This window comes from Grus americana, chromosome 2 (genome assembly GCF_028858705.1).
Source record: "Grus americana isolate bGruAme1 chromosome 2, bGruAme1.mat, whole genome shotgun sequence".
NCBI lineage: Eukaryota > Metazoa > Chordata > Aves > Gruiformes > Gruidae > Grus > Grus americana.
Window position 1 is genome coordinate 4,664,589 of NC_072853.1, and position 19,773 is coordinate 4,684,361.

A 19,773-nucleotide genomic window follows, 5' to 3' on the forward strand; every position below is an offset into this window, starting at 1 on the left:
TGTCGCAATCTGAATTTAAAACAGGTATAGCATCTGTGTGATTTAGGTGACTTTTACTTTAGACTTGGTGGTCCTTCGTTCTTGATCCTGTAATGCAAATAAGTATTCATTACCAGAATCAAGAAATAGTAAGAAAGCAAAAAGCTGTACTAAAGAACTATACCACATAGGAAGAGGAAAATAAGAGAAATAAAAGAAATGAGCATATACTGGGTTTTCAGTTAATGGAACAAAACATTCTCCCAGAATGGAGTCTTAGATACAGACGTTTGTTCCTGATTACTCTGTCCTTTAGAGAACATCTGGTGAGTTGAGTAATATCGTGCTGTCTCCTAGTATAAGGTATCAAAAAATTAATAGGAAATTAGTGTCCTTTGTATAGCTTAATTCCAGATATACACTGTATGTGAAGTCTGACTGATGTTTCTGTGTGCGTTTTTTGATGTATGATGTACAACTTAGGTAAGCACCATCTGCACGCAGTCATTGTTATCTTGAAATATTAAATGGTTTTGGAACTATTTGTAGTTCTAAGTGCTCATATAGGACAAAAAAACCCCCCACCTTGTTACACAATTTCAGCTCAGCCCAAAGAAGCTGTTCTTTCTGAATCAAAAACGTGTCCTCATTCAGTGTTTCATTGGTGTGTATGGCCTTGCTTCTTACGTAAGGCCTGCTAGTGATCCATTTAATTAAACCAGATTCATCTCCTGGCACCTTCCACAGAAGAACACTGCCTCAAAAACAACCTGCTGCTGCTTTTTTCTCTTACCCACCGGATACGAGGTGGGGTGTTTAATGCTGTGCTGTGTAATTAGATCTTTATCCTAAATCTACACCTGCCTGTGTGATGAACTTAAATATAGCAACTTGAAATGCAACGTAGCTTTTCAGACATGAATGAAAAAAAACCCAACGGCATGGATACTTTCTATGATGTTAAAAGATGGGAAATTAAAAATCACTTGAGGAATTGCCAGATGAAGTTGCAGTAGCAAGAACCAATAGAATTGAGAGTATGCAGAATTCTTAAAATAAGTTCACTTGTATGACAGGGATTGATAAATTATGCAGCTAAGAACAAACTTAACATGAGCAGAGAACTGTTGTTAATGTCCTTTCTTAAAGGGGGGGAATAACCGGCTGTGTAGTCAAAAGTTAAAAAAAAAAAAAAAAAATAGGGGCTTTTTGATTTGTCACTTCAATTTTAAATAAGAACTAAATACAAGCTGTGCTAAGACTGTAAACAGTTCCTCTCATGTCAGAATGCCGGGCATGGTGCTTAAGGGATTACACAAGAAAACCTGCACTGTATTTTTCACCAAGAGTAGTATTTTCAGTAATCTTTTTGAAAATCAGAATTTATTTTTTTTCTTCTAGGTATATTTGCAGATTTTCTTAAGAATTCTGATTTTATCCAACAGTAAATTGAATTTTCATATATTTGTCATGGATTTGGTTGTTGTAATTTTTTTATTGCACTTAAATTGAGATACTCTTACAAATGAAAGAGTATGGAACTGAAAACTTCTCAATTTATGAAATGTTAGTGCTCTCAAGTTAGAATAGCTGTCTGCATGCCCCTCATGGCTCAGAAGATGTGAGAAGACTTTTCTTCTTTTGATGCAAATATGCCTTATAGTTTTAATTCTTTTTTACTGGTGAGGGATGTGCTGTTTCTAGACTCCCAAATACCATATCACAAAACTTTTATTATTACTGGATGAGATTATCACTGACAAAACTCAAAAGTCACTTTGAGGCAGTTTCCCTTGTTATTTGTGTGTTAAATCTTCCTATTTAAAATTTTTGTTGAGTAGGTTTAATAATCTAATCATCTGCAGCGCATAAAATGCATTTTCCCATTGTTATATACCTCTGATACTTGGAAAAGCAATATATTTATCCTTTGTAAGCTATTGCTGTTAGGTATCTTATTTTGCATTGAACGCTTTGGAGACGTGGGGAGATGACAACTAATCTTGACATGAAATCTATCTCTTTGCAAGCCTTTCAGCTGAAACTTTCTATGCTTATTTTGACTGTGCTTTTGACACTGCCCTCTTCCCTGCACTCCCATCCATATTTTATAGCTAATGTCCACACAGGTTGATAGGTGATCCTGCTCTAGCAGGGGGGTTGGACTAGATGATCTCCAGAGGTCCCTCCCAACCCCTACCAATCTGTGAAGGGTATTTGGTAAGGCTTTGGAACTTAGGGGATTTTATTATTGTTTTGGGTGGGGTTTTTTAGTTTATAAAATTTTTTTTGTGATAGGCAAGGCAGAGGGTGGGTATCTGCTGAGGACTGGAGAATTCATCTGTCTTCTCTTACAGGACTAAAAAAATAAATTCAAGAGCAGAGCCAGCCTCGCAGATAGAGGACAGTAAGGTATAATCAGGGCATCAGGATATTATGAATGAGAGATTCTGTTGCTTCTTTACAACACACAACCTTCAGTAGCAGTCACTGAAACTCTTTGTTCTGGTGCAGAATTACTTAAGGAAAACATGAAATTTTGAAAACTGAAGAAATGAATAATTATGGTACACAAACATGTATTCTCTACTCTGTCCTGTGAGCAGTATCCTGCTTATGCCCATGACAATTCACTCTGTTTTTATAAGACTTCTCCATAGAAAGTACCGTTTCTGAGAATTTCTGTAACTCCTTCAGTTGTAGTTAGTTCTTTCAGCTTAGGTGTATAATACATGTGACAGCTTTCTGTGCGAGTTTGTTAAATCCCCACATCACATTGGTCTCCTGTCCAGTTATAGCCACATCCCATATTTTAGTGTCCTACCATGGAGGCAACCTAAACAAACAATAACTGACTGAACCTTCATAAGTTTTTCAAGATGTTACCTCTTTTTTTTTTTGTTATTTTTGTTTATTTTATTTCTCCCTGTCGATAAAACACAATGGTATTGGAAAGAAAGGTTTTTCCCATCCCTCCATCTTGTCAAGAAGTTATTTCTGCAGTAGGTTTTGATGAGACCTGAAGTTTTCTTGAATGAGTGTATTGGAGATGCTTGCTATAGTATCCGAGTATGTTAGTACCTGAGGCTTTCATAGCAGCAACTATGAAATAAAGAAAGGGTGGGGATGACAGTGTTACTGAAAGATTCTGAAAATCAAGTTGGATCTTGTGTAGCTGGTTTATATAAAATGTTAGTTGTTTGAGTGTGTGTTTTGTTCTGTGAGACCTGGTTTGGGAGTGGTTTGAGATCTTCTCCCAAAATACACAAAGCTTGTTTGAAGTAGAACATCATGGGCTACAGTGACCCAAGAGGAAAAACATTGCATGGCTGAACTTTTGACAACTACTGTGTTATAAGTTACGCCTAAAATGACCATAAATAAAAGATTAAATAAAAGATTATATGAGCTTTCCTTTAGTCTGTTTTTACATCCTTCACAGCTCTCAATGTATAGCTCCACTGCTCTGCTTGTGTAGTTAACAACTTTTTACTTGTGCAAGATTTTATTTTATTTTTTTTTTGCTCAGCAGAAGACTGGAAAAAGGAAGTAGTAAGAAAAATTGTAGATACTGTACTGATGACTTCTTACTTTGTTTTATTTTCAGAAGGTGAAGAACATATTTAAGAAAATACCCAAACAGCTTATGATAGCTGTGATGTTTTCTGCAGGCCTTTCCCCTGTTGAGTGGGAGTTGGGGATCACTAATTTGAACATGAAAAACTGCAGAAATTAGTTTGTCAGGTATAAAGCTGATGTTCTTCAGGTTGTCATATGGCAGGGTCAAACAACAAAAAAACCTGTTCTTGCAGCAAGCATGTTTTTCCTCAGGACTTTATTCTGACGAGGGGTCAGAATTACAGAAGTGGTGTGGTAAATGCCTGCGCTTCCATTGGTAGGCTCAAATTATGCTTGAGATGGATGTGAAACTGCCCAAGAAATTTTCAAGAAATTGTTTAACTCTGGCACAAAGATGTTTTCCAGATTATACTTTATTCCCTAATTATCCCTTTAAAAAGATCTTTAGAATTTCTAGTTAGTCTCCATTCAGATTGCTTGCTGGAATAGTTTCTCATGGTTTTATTTTTATTTTGCAGCAATGTGTGATAACTCTTTCTGTGAAAGGCTTAATGTCGAGAAATACTGGAACTGTATTTCCAGAATTAATGGACTTTATGTTGCGATTCAAATTTACCTGCTTTTTTAATTAAGTCTATAAAGACTGGCTGGGCCAAGGTGTAAGCACACACGGTTGTGGCTGTTTTTCTGCTTATCCTCCAGACACTTAACAAAAAGTTACAGCAAAATGGTTCTATGTCTTAGTGGAGCAAACTTTAATGGACTTGAAGAACAGCTGAACTGCTAATGAAAACTTGAAATGCAACTAAGGCTTTTAGTCTTGGTAACATGTTATCGGTTAGCATTAAAATTGCTGCTGACTGTTGCTTGGTCAACTATGCATCCTCCAGGAGGAGGAGTAAAAGGTGTTATTGAAACTTGAGGTCTTGTGATGGGGAAAGGTGGGGGAGCCAAATGATACAGTGAGATGTTGGAAGTAGTCATGATTGCTGAGGTTCTGGAAACATCAGTAATTGAATTATTGAGATTTTTCTATAGAATGTCTTAAGGATTTTAAGTAGAAGTTTGAAGGACAGCGATCAGGCCTTGTTTAACGACCTGTGCCCTTCAAAAGTGGAGGGGGGAAAGGAAGTCTGTCTTTCTGCCCCAAGACAGAATTGACTAGACTTAAGTCATTCCTTGAAGATACTTCAGCTATTAAGATGGCAGTTTCACAGCTGCTTCTGCAATTCAAAAATTCTTATTATGCTTTCATTTCAGGGTACTTGAACTTCTCTACTACCAAGTTCAGTTTACTACACTTTCTTCTCCCATGTCTTGGTGGCAGGACAAGGCTTATAGTCTTCCTCTGTTATGCATTCACTGACCTTTTTTTTTTGTCCCAGTCTCTTGTTCTCTTAAAAGCTTTAGTACTGTGTCTTGGTTGAAATGCATCAAATGGGATTGTGGACACCAATACCACAAGTTTGGTTTGGAAGTGGCGCTCGACAGCTCAGTGCTACACAAGAGATGAGCTCTTGCCCCTGTCAGATGCTGTTACGTTCCTCGGACATTTGGTAACATAGGTCATTCAGGCTGCCGTCAGAAAAGGTTTTTTTATATGTTCTGTCTACCATTTGAAGACGTAGGATACTTAATATCCCTTCCCCTACATCTGAAGAAGGGCTGAGCCCAAAAAGTTAGCTCTTTTCCAGCTGTATGATTTGGTCTTGTAGATCTTGGTCTTGCCTAGTTTAATTTTTATAACAGCATTCTTGAATGTGTTTTCAGCTTTATCAGAACACTGCCTTTCGTCCTTAAGTTGTCCTCAAGTCAATGGATGAAGTTTAGTACACTTAAAGTTGAGTTGAATTTGGAGCTACAGAGAAGAGGTTGTATTTGTCTGCTTATAAATTTAGGTATTATAAAAGGATGCAGACTGGGGATATTTGCTGTCTTTGAGATACTGAGTGCGGTTTCATCTAGTTTCACAGCTGGTTAGGTAAACTAGCTCGAGCTTTATTTGGTTGTGAGCTCCTGGAAGCCTTTTTAAAACTAAGCAATATGTGCTTGTGTTTGCTGAGCACTTTGATACCACTCTGCGGGTGTTTTCGTGGGTAAACATAACTTGTTCAACAGAACTGCCCTGTCAACAAGCACAGTGTAGTTGGAGGAACACATGAGGCTATTTAAGGTGGTGGATTTTGCATCAAATAAAAGGTTTTGTGTCACCTGAAGATGACCTTTGATTCCCATAATGGAGCATAAAATGACTGACTGAGGAATTGCTCTTTGAAAGTTTATTGCTGGTCTCATGAAGCAGCAATATAGGTGAAAGCTCTTGGAAAGTGAATATCCCTTCTTGGTATAAAATTGGGAGAGGGATTGGTTAAAGTGAATAGGAATTGAATTTTCTGTTGTTTAGGAGAACCTCTAGTAGAGCCTTTAAACAAAACATCAAACTCTATTTTTTTAGAATTTCTCATGCAACAGTTCTGAATCCAAATTATGATAATGGAGAGGGAAAGGGGGATTTGTGTCTATTTAACAATATTTTATTGGGTTTTTTTAAATACACTTGTCTTTGCTTGATAGGTTAGGCACAGAATTTGCTTGGTTAATACAGCAGACTTAACATTTGTATTATAAAACTTTAAAAAGATGCTATGTAAAAATTAATTTTAATTTTCTGTTTTCTTAGACTTGAAGGATCTCGACACTGGCTTGTTGATTTGTTCTGTAACACTGGAACTTTAAACTTGGATAGCTATTTGTCTTAGCCTGTAAGTGTTTTATTTATACGTAGGGGATTTATGCTATGCTCATCCTTCACTAAGAAATATAATGTTGACTGTTCGACCAGTGTGTTTTTAAATACAAATGGAATAATGTTTCATTATTATGAGCTTATGGATTATTTTTTACTCTGTTTGTAATTGCATTTAATGGTTTGGAAGTCCGAGGAATTATTTGTGTTTTATGTAACACCGGGAATCTGAAAATTACAGACTCTCCTCTTAAATGCAGTGATACATAAATCAGGTACAACTCTTAGCTGTAAACATCTTTTTAGCACAAAGTTTTTTGGTTCTAACTTTGTGTTTAGCATATGGAGGAGAAGCAGGACAAGGGACATATGTCCAGACTACACCAGTTCCGGTAAATTAATTGGAACCTTTGTGGCTGCACAACTTTCTTACTTTTGTGTAACCGGTTATTAGATAGATGAGAGAGAAAGCAGCCTAGATATGGACAGTGAAGAGACTTGCTGACCCATAAGCAATTTCATTTTCCTATATCCCTCTTAGAAGATGTGACTAATTATTTCTAGGTTACCCTTGAATTAATGAAGAGGGGTTTTAAGAAGCATCTGTAAGGTCAACTGATCTACTCATGGATCCCTTCCACAGAACAAAAGTAATCCTTGCAGAATGCGTTTCCTTTCAACAACATCAAAGGGGTAGGGTCCTCCCCCTTCAGATACCTTCTACTGTGTTTACCTCATAATTAGAAGGTTTTTCCCATAAATAAAGGAAGCTCTATAAGGTCAAGAAAGGTTCTGGTGACCATTCTAGATAGCTTTGTCTCACTGATTTTCCTGTCACTTCTCTTTCTCCCCATCTGAGAAGATTGAAGAGAAGCAGTGTAAACTGATAAACACGGTGAGCCTGTCACAAAGCAAAATTATCAGACTTTATTTTGCAGTAAAACCAGAGGCAGGATGTGTAGGGTTCACTTTTTCTCCTCTTAGTTTTCCAGGTCTCGGTGAAGCAGATTTTTTGCTTTAAGTGCTGGAATTATGAAGGAGCTTCTCAAAGATGTCTTGAGGATAGCAACAGTTCTGTGGTTGGTTTGGTTGTTGGGGTTTTTTTAAATAGCCTAGAACATGAAGAGGCAGAAGATTGGAATCAGTGCCCTAAGGAAGGAGTAATTTTCAACCATTCTCAGCTTTCATGGCGCTGACTTTATACTTCTCTGCAGTAAGCCTTCAAAAATAAAATGGAAGAAGCAAGAGAATATGAGCGGGTTAGTCCACCCACAAGAAAATCTGCTACAACTTTCATGCCTGACAATTAATACAACCCATATGGGTTTAAAGAAATGGCTAGTCTGTATTTATGAAATAATAAAAGCAAAGTTATCGTAGTGGTCCTTCTAACATCTGTTGTCTTAACAGCATGGGCTAGGAGGCTGCATGCTGTCTGCTCTGCTGCTGAACATCAGAGGATCCTTTGGGAAGGGGAAGCATGGGAAACTTCATTAACACTACATTCCTCCTGCTCCCTCCCAACATCCTGCTCTGTTTGCCTTCCCCACCTTACTACTGCCAATAAGTTGAGATTTGAAAATAAAAGCAATGAATTCTGTCAACTACTATTGTAAAATGTAGTTCAGAGGATAGTAAGACTAGTTAGATGGCCGTAGTCCAGAAGGTGAGAAAGTGTTGCTTTAAAACTCTGCACTTTTCAGGGATACCTTACATGTATTCTACTAATAAAGCTCACCAAATGGAGGAAGACAACAATAAATTCAGTATTGGATTGAATTTATGCCAAAGAATGTCTTAAGCAGAGATCTGAAGCGGGTTATATTCTAGAATGAGCTTACGTTGGGTTATTGGCATCTTCTCGTCAGTTGAAGCATTGAGGTATGAATCTTGCAGCGTATTTTCTTCTTTTTCTGGCTACCAACTGCCCCAGGTTGAAGCTAGGATGTCAGCTTTGCTCTGTTAGACTCGTTCAAAATCTCAAGCAAGAAATCTTAAAGCAGGTACCACAGAAGGTCAAAATAAAGACTAAAATCACAAATTCAAATTTTTCATTTGATTGATGGGAACCTCACAAAAGAGCACTTAGTTTTACAGGCAATGGATGTTACTAATAGTTTTCTTCGGTTTTGTGGGTTTTTATTTTATTGATTCTCTGAGTTTATTTCCTTCCTAAGTCCTCTTTACCTTTTTCCTTCAGGAGAAAAATGGCCTAATCTAATCTAGAGCGTGGAATTAGAGTTTGTCCATATTGCAAAGGGATAAATGAATTCATGGAGACTACATTGGTTCTCGGTTGTGCTGAATTATTTCTGTCAGAGGATTGGGCTTGGATTTTGACACTCAAAGTAAAATGTCATTTGTCTTTCAATTTTATCTGTCAGAATGCTCATAGTTAAATGAGAGAACATCCCTGGTGGCTGTATAATGATGACTGAGCTGCTCAGTCTTCAGAAATCCTTGGAGTTCATGAAACCAGTGATCCCTTGTTCTCTGTGCCCTTTGGCAAAGGGTGTTCAGGAGAAGACTCTATGCTGGAGAAGACATGGGTGGAGGGGCAAGGGGTTGCTGGTGGGCAAGGATGATAGATTTAGAGACCAGGTAATCCAAGGTGAATTCCCAAGACAGCCTTAGCAAACTTGAGCGTAGTGTAAGGTAGACTTCAGGAGCTGTAATTCCAGATTTGATGTAATGGTGACGCACCGTTTTTCAATAGTGCCTGTGAACAAAGGAGATGATGTTTGTTTGACTAAAGGGAAACTTAGGGCAGATAACCTTTTCCACTCTTAAATATTGCATACACGCACACGAAATAATTACAGTAATTAAAAAACCCCAGCCATAAGGAACAAGCTTGAGAGAATGAAGATTAATGAAGATTACAGTGCAGTTTCAAAGTTTGGAGAGCGTGTTTGCAGAATTCTGGATACAAACATGGAAAAGCAAATGAATTAGGATGCAAAAGATTGTCACATGAGTAATAAACATGTTTTAATTTTTAGAACAGTCATCAGGCACTCTTAGCTTTACAGGCTGTTCTGTAATTGCCTCAGAAAAAAGCATTTGTGGCTTTACAAAAAGAGATCCTCCACTTTTCCTGAGGGCGAACTTGGTTTGGGTGCTCCATTTTTTTTATTGGCAAAATGAATGCAATGAAGAAATGTTCATCCTCCATCTCTCATATCAATATGTAGATCTTCTTAAAATAAATGCATTTGTTCTTCAGCTTCTAGAGGGATAAACAGTGGCCTATGAAGTGGCTAAGACTGAATGATCACGTCCAAAATGATGATGATGAGGTGATTGCTGTGCTCTAGGCTGTAGGTCTTTATTTTTGTCTTAACAAGCAAATGGGCTGCTCCCTTCTCTCTGAAGAGGATCTGTGTTGCTGGTATGTTCATCTGGTAGTTAAGATGTTGCAGAAGAGGAACTGAAAACCAAATCTTTATTCTGTCAAATGCTGCTTTGATAGAGAGATCTCTGCTTTTTTCGCAAAGTTTCTGAATACTGAGTGAAGTTTTGGGTTCTCGGAGCAATGAAACTTGGGCAAGTATTCTCTGTTTGGCTCTGTCCTGTTCCCATTCCCAACAGCGCTTGAACCGCTAGCCAGTTTGATCAAAATTTGATGAATAGAGATATTAACTGATGTGAAAATAATTGGTTGAATAGCGGAGAGATCCTAATGATGCCATTCACTGAGGGAGAAGCTGTAGTTAGCTCTCTGCTGATTGGATATCTGAGACACCCCACAGGAGCTCAGTCTCTAGATGTAACCCTAGAGAAAGCCAAGCTTTGCCAGTTCATCTGATAGGCATGTTAGATCTTTATTTTTGTTTGGATAAGCTTGAGTGGAAAAAATTATACAACCTTTTATGTGCCTCCCAGTTGTACAAAACTGTTTAACCCTTTATTCCATGAGGCTTTGTGATTTTTGCGGTCGAATTCACTAGGAGACAGGATCAGCCCTGCAGTTAAAATCAAAACAAAACCTAAATGCCTTGATACAGTTAAAAAGCTTCTGACTTTTTTTCCTCCCCGTGCTTTCAAAAAGCTGATGCTGATATTTAGTAGTCTTTAAAACCGGGCTGAAACTGAGCAACCAAAGTCATAGTCACAGCAGAAAAGTCTTGACTTGAATTTCCTTGGAGGCAAATTGCTGTTTCTTAGCGGAGGATGTTGGCCTGTCTTTTATTACTGGGGTAGTGTGAGGTTTTTTTCTGGTTAGAATGTGTATTTTAGGGAAATGACCAGAACTTGTACATATTCTTACTATGAACTGATACATTCATTTTTTTAAAATAAATATTTTTTTAGAATTTTCTTTGATAGCTGTTAGCATCATTGCTTCCATAGTGACTACTGTGCAGATACTATCAATGTGTGTCAGCATATGCATCTTACACAACAAGAACAAATGTTCCTGTTCCACAGTCCTAATTTCTGACAGATGTTCCTTACCTCAGTAAATGTTATAATCTGATTGGCATTACTTAAACCAGATTATTTTACATAAATGCTACTCAGATACCTACTTGATGAGCAGTATATATAAAAAGTTGCAAATATTTGGTATTAAATATATTAGACACATATTTTACTTTTCCAAGCTTTGGGGGTTTTTTGTGCTTTTTTTTTTACTTTGTGCCTTGTCTTCTGCTCTATCCCTGTCCCTTTTGCCCCCTGCAATTGAAATTTTGGGGTTTCTCACTTTTTCCAGAATACAAATTTTATGCTTTTAGCTCCTCTTTTGTGCAGAAAAACTGATCATGTTATTTGGAAGAAGAAAATAAGTGTATGTCAGCTGGTTACTTCTTACAAATACAAATTAAGTGGGGCTTTTGTTTAAAAAAACACCCTAGCATCAAGGAAGCACTTGGCTTATTTTAAAACATATATGCTCAGAGTGTAAAATACTGGATAACTTCAAAAATTGAATAAAAAAAATTTCTCGTGCATGTAGTACTTTTTCACCTTCCTTTTGTAGCCTAATATTACAGCAAGGAAGTATGGCCTTGAGGAGAATGATTATAATACTCGTATCATCAATAAGGATAGCTGTAACGAGCAGACAGTATCTCTTGACATGTGGATTGATAATCTAGATTAGTCTCATCTGTTAAAAGTGTAAAGAAAAATGTGAGTCCACACATTCTGTTTATTAAAATTCTCCTTGGTAATACACTTACCAGTTGATATTTAAAGGGTTTTGTTACCATGAATAAAACTTCATTTAGGCCCTACCAATTTTAACCCTTTATATTTTTTTTATTTTTAGCTAGTTTTCTACAAAACACTTCATGGAAGAAACATAGGCTTTTTATATTTTACACCCTAAAACACAGACCAAACCAATTTAGGGAAAACTAAAGTATTATCTGCAGCTTTTCTTTTCGTAATGACACAAGTCTGACTTGCTCAAGGTCATCAAGGAAGCCGGTGGCAGAGCTGGATGTGCAAAAGCGGCTTTCCTGCGCTGCGAGCTGCAGCTTGAACCAGCGAGGCACCTATCCTGGGTCTGTGCATCTTCTGTAGACACACAAATACAATAATTTGTGTTCCAAATATTGCTATAACATGTTTTGCTTTATTATTGAAGGTAAATATAATCAACCTTGTTGCTGAAAGTATTTGGCTGTGTAGCACTTAGGGGCTTTGAAAACTTTAGGGAGGGGGGAAGGCATCCAGGCATGTCTTCAGTTCCCTTTGGCTTTCTTCAGGCCCAGAAAGAGCTTTGTGCCTGAGCAGTGATGCAGAACATCTGATGGGCCTGGTTGTGGCCTAATCTTTTTTTTTCCAGTGAATATTTTTTCCTCCTTTAGAGAAGAAAGCAATACTTAAATAAAGCGGCAACTGTATTTATCAAGAATTTTGACATACGCCACTGTAGTTCTTCATAGCCAGTGTACTGAGAAATGGAGATGGCAGTATTATAGGTAAAGAATGGTAATTAAACATATGCTGTGGATGAGTGCGTGCTGCTACAATCGGGCAGATAGGTTAAGTTGTAGACTGCTCGCTTTAGATTAATTCCCTTTTGGTTATAGTTTTGGATAAGCCTTATGCTTTACTGCTGAGGGCTTGGGAGTGAGAAAAGATTACCATGGAATATATAAAGAGTTTTAATGATCGGTGTGAGTTTTGTTCCTGTTGATTTTTAATACCTATTTTAGCCGAATCAGTTGTTTATAATTTTTGTGAAACCTTTTGCTAAGAGTAAAATGAGTATTTTCTTTATTTCTGTATACATAGGCTGCCTGAATGTGTGTTTATAAACATATGCTTTTGCAATCTTTATATTTTTTTTAAAGAAAAAAAATTGTTGTTTTGATGTTACGTGCTGTAAAGTTAAGAAGAAACAAATGCCGTGCAGCATGCAGCGTGTGTGTTCGTGGTGACCTTTGCCTTCTGCCTAGAAATATATAAAGCAGCCCTGGGTTTAGAGGAGAGCTAGACGTGGTACCGAATAATTAGTGGCATGGGCTGTGATATTGGCTCTTTATTTAAAGCAAAAGAGCAGTACCAGTGTTTTTTCATCGATAATCTTGCACCTGTAAAGTCAAACAGGTGGTCATGTAGGATTTAGCTCCAGTTTATGGAAGTTCTCATGCGCTTTTAGGATGCCAGGTTTTTTTCCAGTACAACCGCATGTAAGTAGAGATACAAAATATAGGAAAGCGATGCCCAAATTTGAGTGTTTGGTGGGAAGGGGTGATTTGCTGGAGCAGCCGAGGGCGCTCGGCCCCGGCCGGGCATTGTGCGGGGCTTCATTGTGCCGAGCCGGGGCGGGCGCCGGGCGGCCGGGGCCGGGGGAGCTGCTGAGGGCGAGAGTCTGAAACAACGGCGACAAAAAACCCGGTCGGGGGAAGCACATCTCCAGACACGACCCGGGTCAGGCTTGATTTGCAGCTTAGTCGCTTTCAGAAGCGGCTGTCAGTTTGGTAAACAGGAGGCTGCCGGGTGAATTGAACAGAAGGGGGAGATTAGCATATTAATGTGGCGCTTGCTAATCGCCTCCCCTCCTTCCTCCCCGCCTCCCTCCCTCCTGAATGAAGGCAGGAGGACTACGGGCACCCACGTTCACTCCGCTGCCTGCTTTTTTCGCCCTCCCTCGGCTGCTCACCCCCGGGAAAGGATGGTCCGGCCTTTCAGTCGCCGAGACGTGAGAAGATGAAGCAGCGGCGCGGCCTCCCCCCGCCGCCGCCGCCGCCGCTGCCGGAGCGTGCTGCCCCGGGCGCGCTGTGGGGCCGCGCTCCCGCCGCTCCCGCTGCTCCCGCCGCCAGGTGAAGCCAGCACAGCACACCCTGGGGAAGGTTAGCGGTTCTCCTCCTCGCTTGTGGATCCCCGTGCGTTCAAGCGGCTCCCAGCCTCCCCTCCTCATCCACCTTCCTTCCCCCCCCCCCCCCCCCCCCCCCCCGCCACTCCGCAGGACCTCATACTGCTGGGGCGCTGAATTGGGACATTGTATGCCGAAGCCTGGCTCGAATCTCTGTACGGTCGTGTGTATGTGGTTGCTGGAAGTGGCAGGCCAGCAGGCCCCGAAGCGAGCAGGTGCTATCTATATGGAGAAAAGCGGCTGTAGCCCATTCCCGATATGCTGGGCTAAAGGTACACATACCTTTTTTTTTTTTTTTTAAAGATTCCCCTCCGTTAATTTAATGTTTTACCACCTGTGGGTCTATAGGGTTTTTTTCCTAGCAAAGAAAAAAAGCAAAGCTAGAAAATAAAGCATTTTTATTCTGGTCATGTGCTTGTAATGCGAAGCAGTCCGCAGGGTCTTCTTTCACCTGACAGCTGTAATATGGGGGTTTTTTTTTGTTGTGGTTTGTTTTGGGGTTTTTTTTTTCTTTACTTTTCAGAATTATTGAAATGACGGAGCACTTGAGCTGTTTGGTTTTGACTTCCACTGATGTGAGGATCTGACGGCTTTGTTTTTGATCTTTGTATGTTTGAAAGCACTGCGGAGTGTAATTCTGCTTTCACTTACCTTTTGGAAGGAGTAGTTTTTAAGTGGCTGATCGTGGGTAGCGTTTACAGTGGAAGACTGACATCTTTCTACTTGATGTTTGAGAAGCTGCCACCCCTGTTCACCCCCAAAAAGAGACAATAACTAGCCACAAAGCATGCATTTATTACAGTGAGAGGGTTTGACTTGGAATTGGGGCTTAATAATTAGATGGAAATGTGAAACTCATTCATATAAGTATCTTAACTTGCATCCCAAGACATTTATAACATTATAAATATCATGAAGATATTTACCCGATTATAATCTAGAAGGTATTTGTAGTTGGTGTTAGTGGGCAGGAGTGTGTATATGAAGATACAGTACAGGGCTAAAGCTTGAAATTCTGTTAGTAGCCAAAGAATCAAATCTTCCTTAGATGGAAAACAACTGTAAAAGGTTGAGTCTTGCTGATTGTAAGCATAACTTTCCTCGTGTTCACTTTCATTTCAATGTACTTTCTTTTTTGGAAGAGAAACTGGCAGTGAAGTATTGCGTCACCGTGATCTTGGATCACAGACAGAAGCAGTTACTTCAGAAGTGCAGGGGAAATGTATCTGAACTAAGGAGTTGGTAGACATAGTTGATGATTAGTTGTCTTGAAAAACATGACAAAATTTATTTAGAATTTTTATGGTCTCATTATTTGAAGGAGCATTTAACATTGTCTTGCATGCTTTCTCTACCTGGCTGAACTGTTAGAGTAGCATTTGCCACACATAGACATATTACAGCAGCACATGTAGTAGAATTAAAAAGAAGGAATTGCAGAACTTGAACAACGTGTCCCGGTAATGTCTGGTGAAGTTCAGAATCTCACTGGGGAATAACAGTTAATAAGATATTGTGTAACAGTAGCTGGAAACAAAGCTAAAACAAAGCTGTGCTTTGCTTTTAGTAAAACTTGTTTACCACGAAGGGGTAATAGAGATGCCTACTGATGTGTTCCATGAATTGGATAACGAAGGTGTTAGATGAAATTAGGATTCATCTTGGGCTATTCTGCGGGTCAGAATGAAGGTACTTCCCTGAGAGTAACTTTCAAAAGTAGGAAAGAAAAACATTTTTAAAGAAAAAGCAAGTTGTTACCATCTGTTGTTAAGGCTGGTTAGTATTGAAGACACCAGTTTTCTCTTTCCTGCACCAGAGGATGACTACAGCAGGACTAGCTGCTGCTTGCAGAAGATGGCTGCATTGGGCCATGATAAAGGTATCGATTCCCCCCACCCACTCCAGCAATTAAAATGAATGAAAAAGGATCCTTCCCTTTTCCCCTGGTCATCTGTGAAGTGTTCTCAGAACATACCTTCAAGGAACCTTGCTTATCCAGCCTCTTCTGTCCTGAAATGGAGAACAGCTATGTAATCTCTTTTTATTCCTGTTGGGGGGAGAAGGGGGACACCAGGAGTTGCATAAGAGGACAAAGGCACCAGCATCTTCACGGCTGCTAACTGTAGTAATTTCTAGAAAAAGCTACATCTGAGCCTCCCCCCCCAAAAAATAGGACAGATGAGAAATAGCTTGTACTATATTTGTCGTTGAATGGTGGCCATTCCTTAGTTGATGAATACTCTGTATACTGTTCACCAGCTTAACCTTAGGGAAATGAAACGGATCTGGCCTACTTTGATAAGGGCTGTGAGATATCTACAGTCAAAGAAAGGTAATATATTAATGAGAGAAACATTTAGTCTCAATAGCTTTATTCTGGCTCTTTGGCTTTTCTAGTAAAGCTTCAGGTTACCTGCAGCAAAAATTGATAAAACTTTTAAGTATTTTATAATGTCTTAAAATCTGATTTTGATGAATATGTTTTATTGTCCATAATGTCTCTGAATGGTTCGTTCTCTATTTGAATGTGACAGATTGAGCTTTGGTCTGATATGTGGGATCTCATAGCAAACGCTTGTTCTTTGAAAATGCTTTGAAATATTTCAGTGAGTCTGTGTTCGTATAGAGTGTGCTTCTATTTTTTTTTTTTAGTTTTCTTAAATTGAAAATATTCAGTCGTCTTAGTGATGCTGTGTGACCTAATTGCAGCCAATTCTGTGTGCTCTCAGTCTATAGGACTGCATTAAAGAAAAAGTTAATACTTGCTTTCTTTATAAAGTATTAATGTAATCTGTATATGGTACAAGGCAGGTTTTGCCTCCTCTTTATGCTAAAGTCAGTCCTAAAGTAATGTTATTGAACTTAGTTATTTAATCTGGATCTGCGTACTCCAGATTTGAGAATATTTTGATTGTCAAATAAAGTGAAAGCATGTATTTTGTTTGCTGGTGTATTTCTTCTCAGTGAGCAAGTCTGTATTAATTTACCTTAGTAGTGGTAGAAGACAGACACTTTTGGCTGCTTCCTGCTGCCTGCCGATAAGTAATCTGAAACTTAAAATCTCAGGTTTTGTGGAATAAACAGCCCCAAGCTTGGTTACAACTCTGGGGGACAGTGAGAAGGCAGTGCTTGTCTTCCAGCTAAGTACTGAAAATTTGTGCCAGTATCGTACAGGGATGTTTTCTGAGTGTAACAGTAGACTGGAGGGTACTTTAGTTTCCTTAAATTTAATTTTTTTTTTTTTGATGTATGATGATCATACTTGTGCTAGTGGTCCTTTTTCCCCGAATTTCACATGGCAAGCCATTTTAAGTTTACAAAATCACTCAGTGAAAGAAATGTAAATGTAACAATTAAGGAGAGCTGGATAACTGCTGTATAGCTGTAGATTATCCACCCCAAGGAGGAGGAAGTTTCTTGAATTATCTTCCCTGAGAAAGCTCTGTTTAATAATTTATGAACAATAAATTGATGTGATGTTGATAAGTGTATGTCATGTGAGTAGTTACTGAAGGGTGATCACGATTCTTTAATTCAACTGTTCAGATTAACATGAAAAGATTAATACTGTCTTAAGAAAATCAAGCCCAATTCAGTCCAAAACTTTGTATTGATTTAAAAAAAATAAAATTAATCCAACTATGTTGTGAAATTTATTGAGTCAACAGGAAAGGAATTTTTATCCTATTTATTGCAATCCGCTAATGTTGCAATCTTTTTTTTAAAGTGATAAGCAATTCCAAGTTAAATGTTTTTTCTTCTGATGAACCCTGCTGTTTGCAGAGGTGTGTTCAGATGGGACCTGCTGGTGATCTGTCGAGTGTAAGCAAGATAGTTGGATACAAAAGAGAAAAGTTCAATACTGTTTCTCCTTCATCTCCCTCTCACAAGTCTGTACTGTTTTGCTAACGGAAAAATACATGAATGATAATTTTCAGTCTAACAGACCCTTAGATTTTTACGGACACAGTGGTAGAAACTGAGTAAGGAAAGTTACTGATACCACAAAGGCAGGCAGATAAATACTCTCTAAAACAAGATTTCTTACTTTTTTTGACACAGACACTGTATATATAACATAGAAATAGAATGGCTATTGTGTATTAAGAAAGAAAAAAAAGCCCTTCTGTTAACTTGAGTGTTCCGCTGCGTCTTCATAGTGAGTTCCAGTTGATGTGACCAGGAGAAAGCACCCACTCTTACACTTCTTGCAGATCTATAGGTGTAGTTCAGGAATGCTGTGAAGTGTTTTCCCCTTGGTTTCTGAGGGCATAACAACTGGGAAAAGTGTCTAGTCTGTCATTTGACAGTCTGTTGTTGACTTCATACATTGGCTGCATCGGCTGATGTGACACATCAGCCATTTCCTTCCAAACCATAAATTTGTCTAAACTTTTGTTAAACTTTATTAATTTAGCGGCTGCTTAAGCGGTGAGGTTTGCAAACTTATTTCACGGCATGTGTGCCTGTTTTTTTGTTGGAAATCTTTATAGAAAAAAGAAAAATGGCGTTAATCTCATCAAACCACTACTTTTCAAAGGCAGTTTAAAAACAATTTCTGAAATGCCTCCGTATATTTAAAAGTGGAAAATAGTGTGGAAAAGCAGGGGGGTTTTCCCCCCTTCAGTGTAACAGTACAGCATGGGTAACGTTGACATTCTTTAAAATGTATAGGGAGTATGCAGCTATGAGAGTACTGATGCATTTCCATTAGGGTGATTTGTTTCTTATTCAAAGACTGCTGGAATAGAAGATGGAGCTTGAGATATTTTTACAAAAAAAAAAAAGGAAAGTGATTGTCTTAAGCCCTGGGGGAGCATTTGGTGTTCCCTGTGTAATGCAGATGTATGATCTTATCAACTGTAGCACCTAGTAATGAAGCAGTGAACCAGCTTGGCATTAAATTCTGAGCTGCTTGGGAAAAACTAAAACTTACGCAAGGAAAATGAAATGTTTTAATTATCTTTTGGAAGATGCATTAGGAAAAGGCTGAAGAGCAAAGTCTGGAAGTCAGCATTGAAGAGAATGGTACATTGATTGACACTGCTTTTTGCTGAAAAGTTAGACAGGAGTTTGTTGCCTTAGTAGCTTTGTTATTCAGTTTATATTTGAAATTTTTTATCATAAGTGTTTGTATTTTCTTTATGGCACGTATATATATACACACATGCATGTGCGCACATAGATTTAGCACCATTTTCCTTACCCGGTTAGCATGACAACAGTTGCGATGCTTCGAAATTAGCATTCCTAGATACTGAAGATGATCTCTTACCTATTTTTGATGCAGCTTTAGCCAACACAATTCATTGGGCAACTGATCTTCATGCACAGCTTTTATTGGAAGGACTATTACAATGAAATAAGCTTTTCTGACAGGTCTTACATTTGTAAGAAATACATCAGCTTGTCTAAATCCTTCCACTTGCTGAAGTGTTGCTTAAATGGTATAGTTGCAAATCCATGTTTTGTATAAAAAAAAAAAAAAAAAAAACAAAACAAAACCAAAAACCAACCCAAAAAACCCCACAAAAACCAAACCACTTGGTGTGTCAGCAAAGAGTATGTAGTTTTCATTAATTGCTAAAAAAAACCCTCACTAGTATCCTTAAATGTGTGACCCGATACGGGTTTGTTCATGGTGATCTATTAAAAGCTGGAGACAAATTAATTTTATCACATTACAGTAGGCAAGCCCATACAAGCTATTGAGTTTTATAAACTAGCACAGCAAGCAAGACAGACATAAGGAAATGTCTTTGTAAATGTTTTATTAGAAGAAGCCTAAGTACAGCACATCATAAATGTATTTAATTATAGCAGTTATAAAAAATATTGTAGCATTCATAAAGAGTTCATTGTATTCCAAAATAAATGAGATCACTGCAATATCTACTATTGAATCCACATTGAGAATTAACGATGCCAATTTTTTGCTGACAGGCTGTAAAGGATGAGGATTGCTGAGGTTATGGAGTTAACTGGTAGTTGCCCAGCACTTGACATGACGCTTTATTTACTGCCGTACATGAGGGGGGTTGGATTTTCCTCTTCCAATATTGAATGTAGCTTAGCAAAGATGTTAGGAAAAGTATTTCTGGGTGGAATTCAATCCTGCTGAGTCATTTCATTGAAA

General features: G+C 38.5%; 1 protein-coding gene across 18 annotated transcripts in view; it reads left to right on the plus strand.

Annotated features, from left to right (window-relative positions):
• Positions 1-19,773, plus strand: part of PTK2 (protein tyrosine kinase 2) — a 224,137-nt gene that overhangs the window by 47,175 nt on the left and 157,189 nt on the right. For 8 of the 18 annotated variants that reach the window (XM_054814468.1, XM_054814470.1, XM_054814469.1 and 5 more), the window contains exon 1: positions 13,752-13,909. The exons of 7 other annotated variants lie outside the window; for them this stretch is intronic. In XM_054814468.1, the coding sequence (XP_054670443.1) occupies positions 13,768-13,909 (142 nt within the window). In that variant the 5' untranslated portion in view covers positions 13,752-13,767. Of the gene's footprint in view, positions 1-13,362; positions 13,615-13,750; positions 13,910-15,854; positions 15,970-19,773 lie in introns of those variants that run through there. 3 more of the 18 variants (XM_054814483.1, XR_008575651.1, XM_054814490.1) reach the window with 3 other exon arrangements.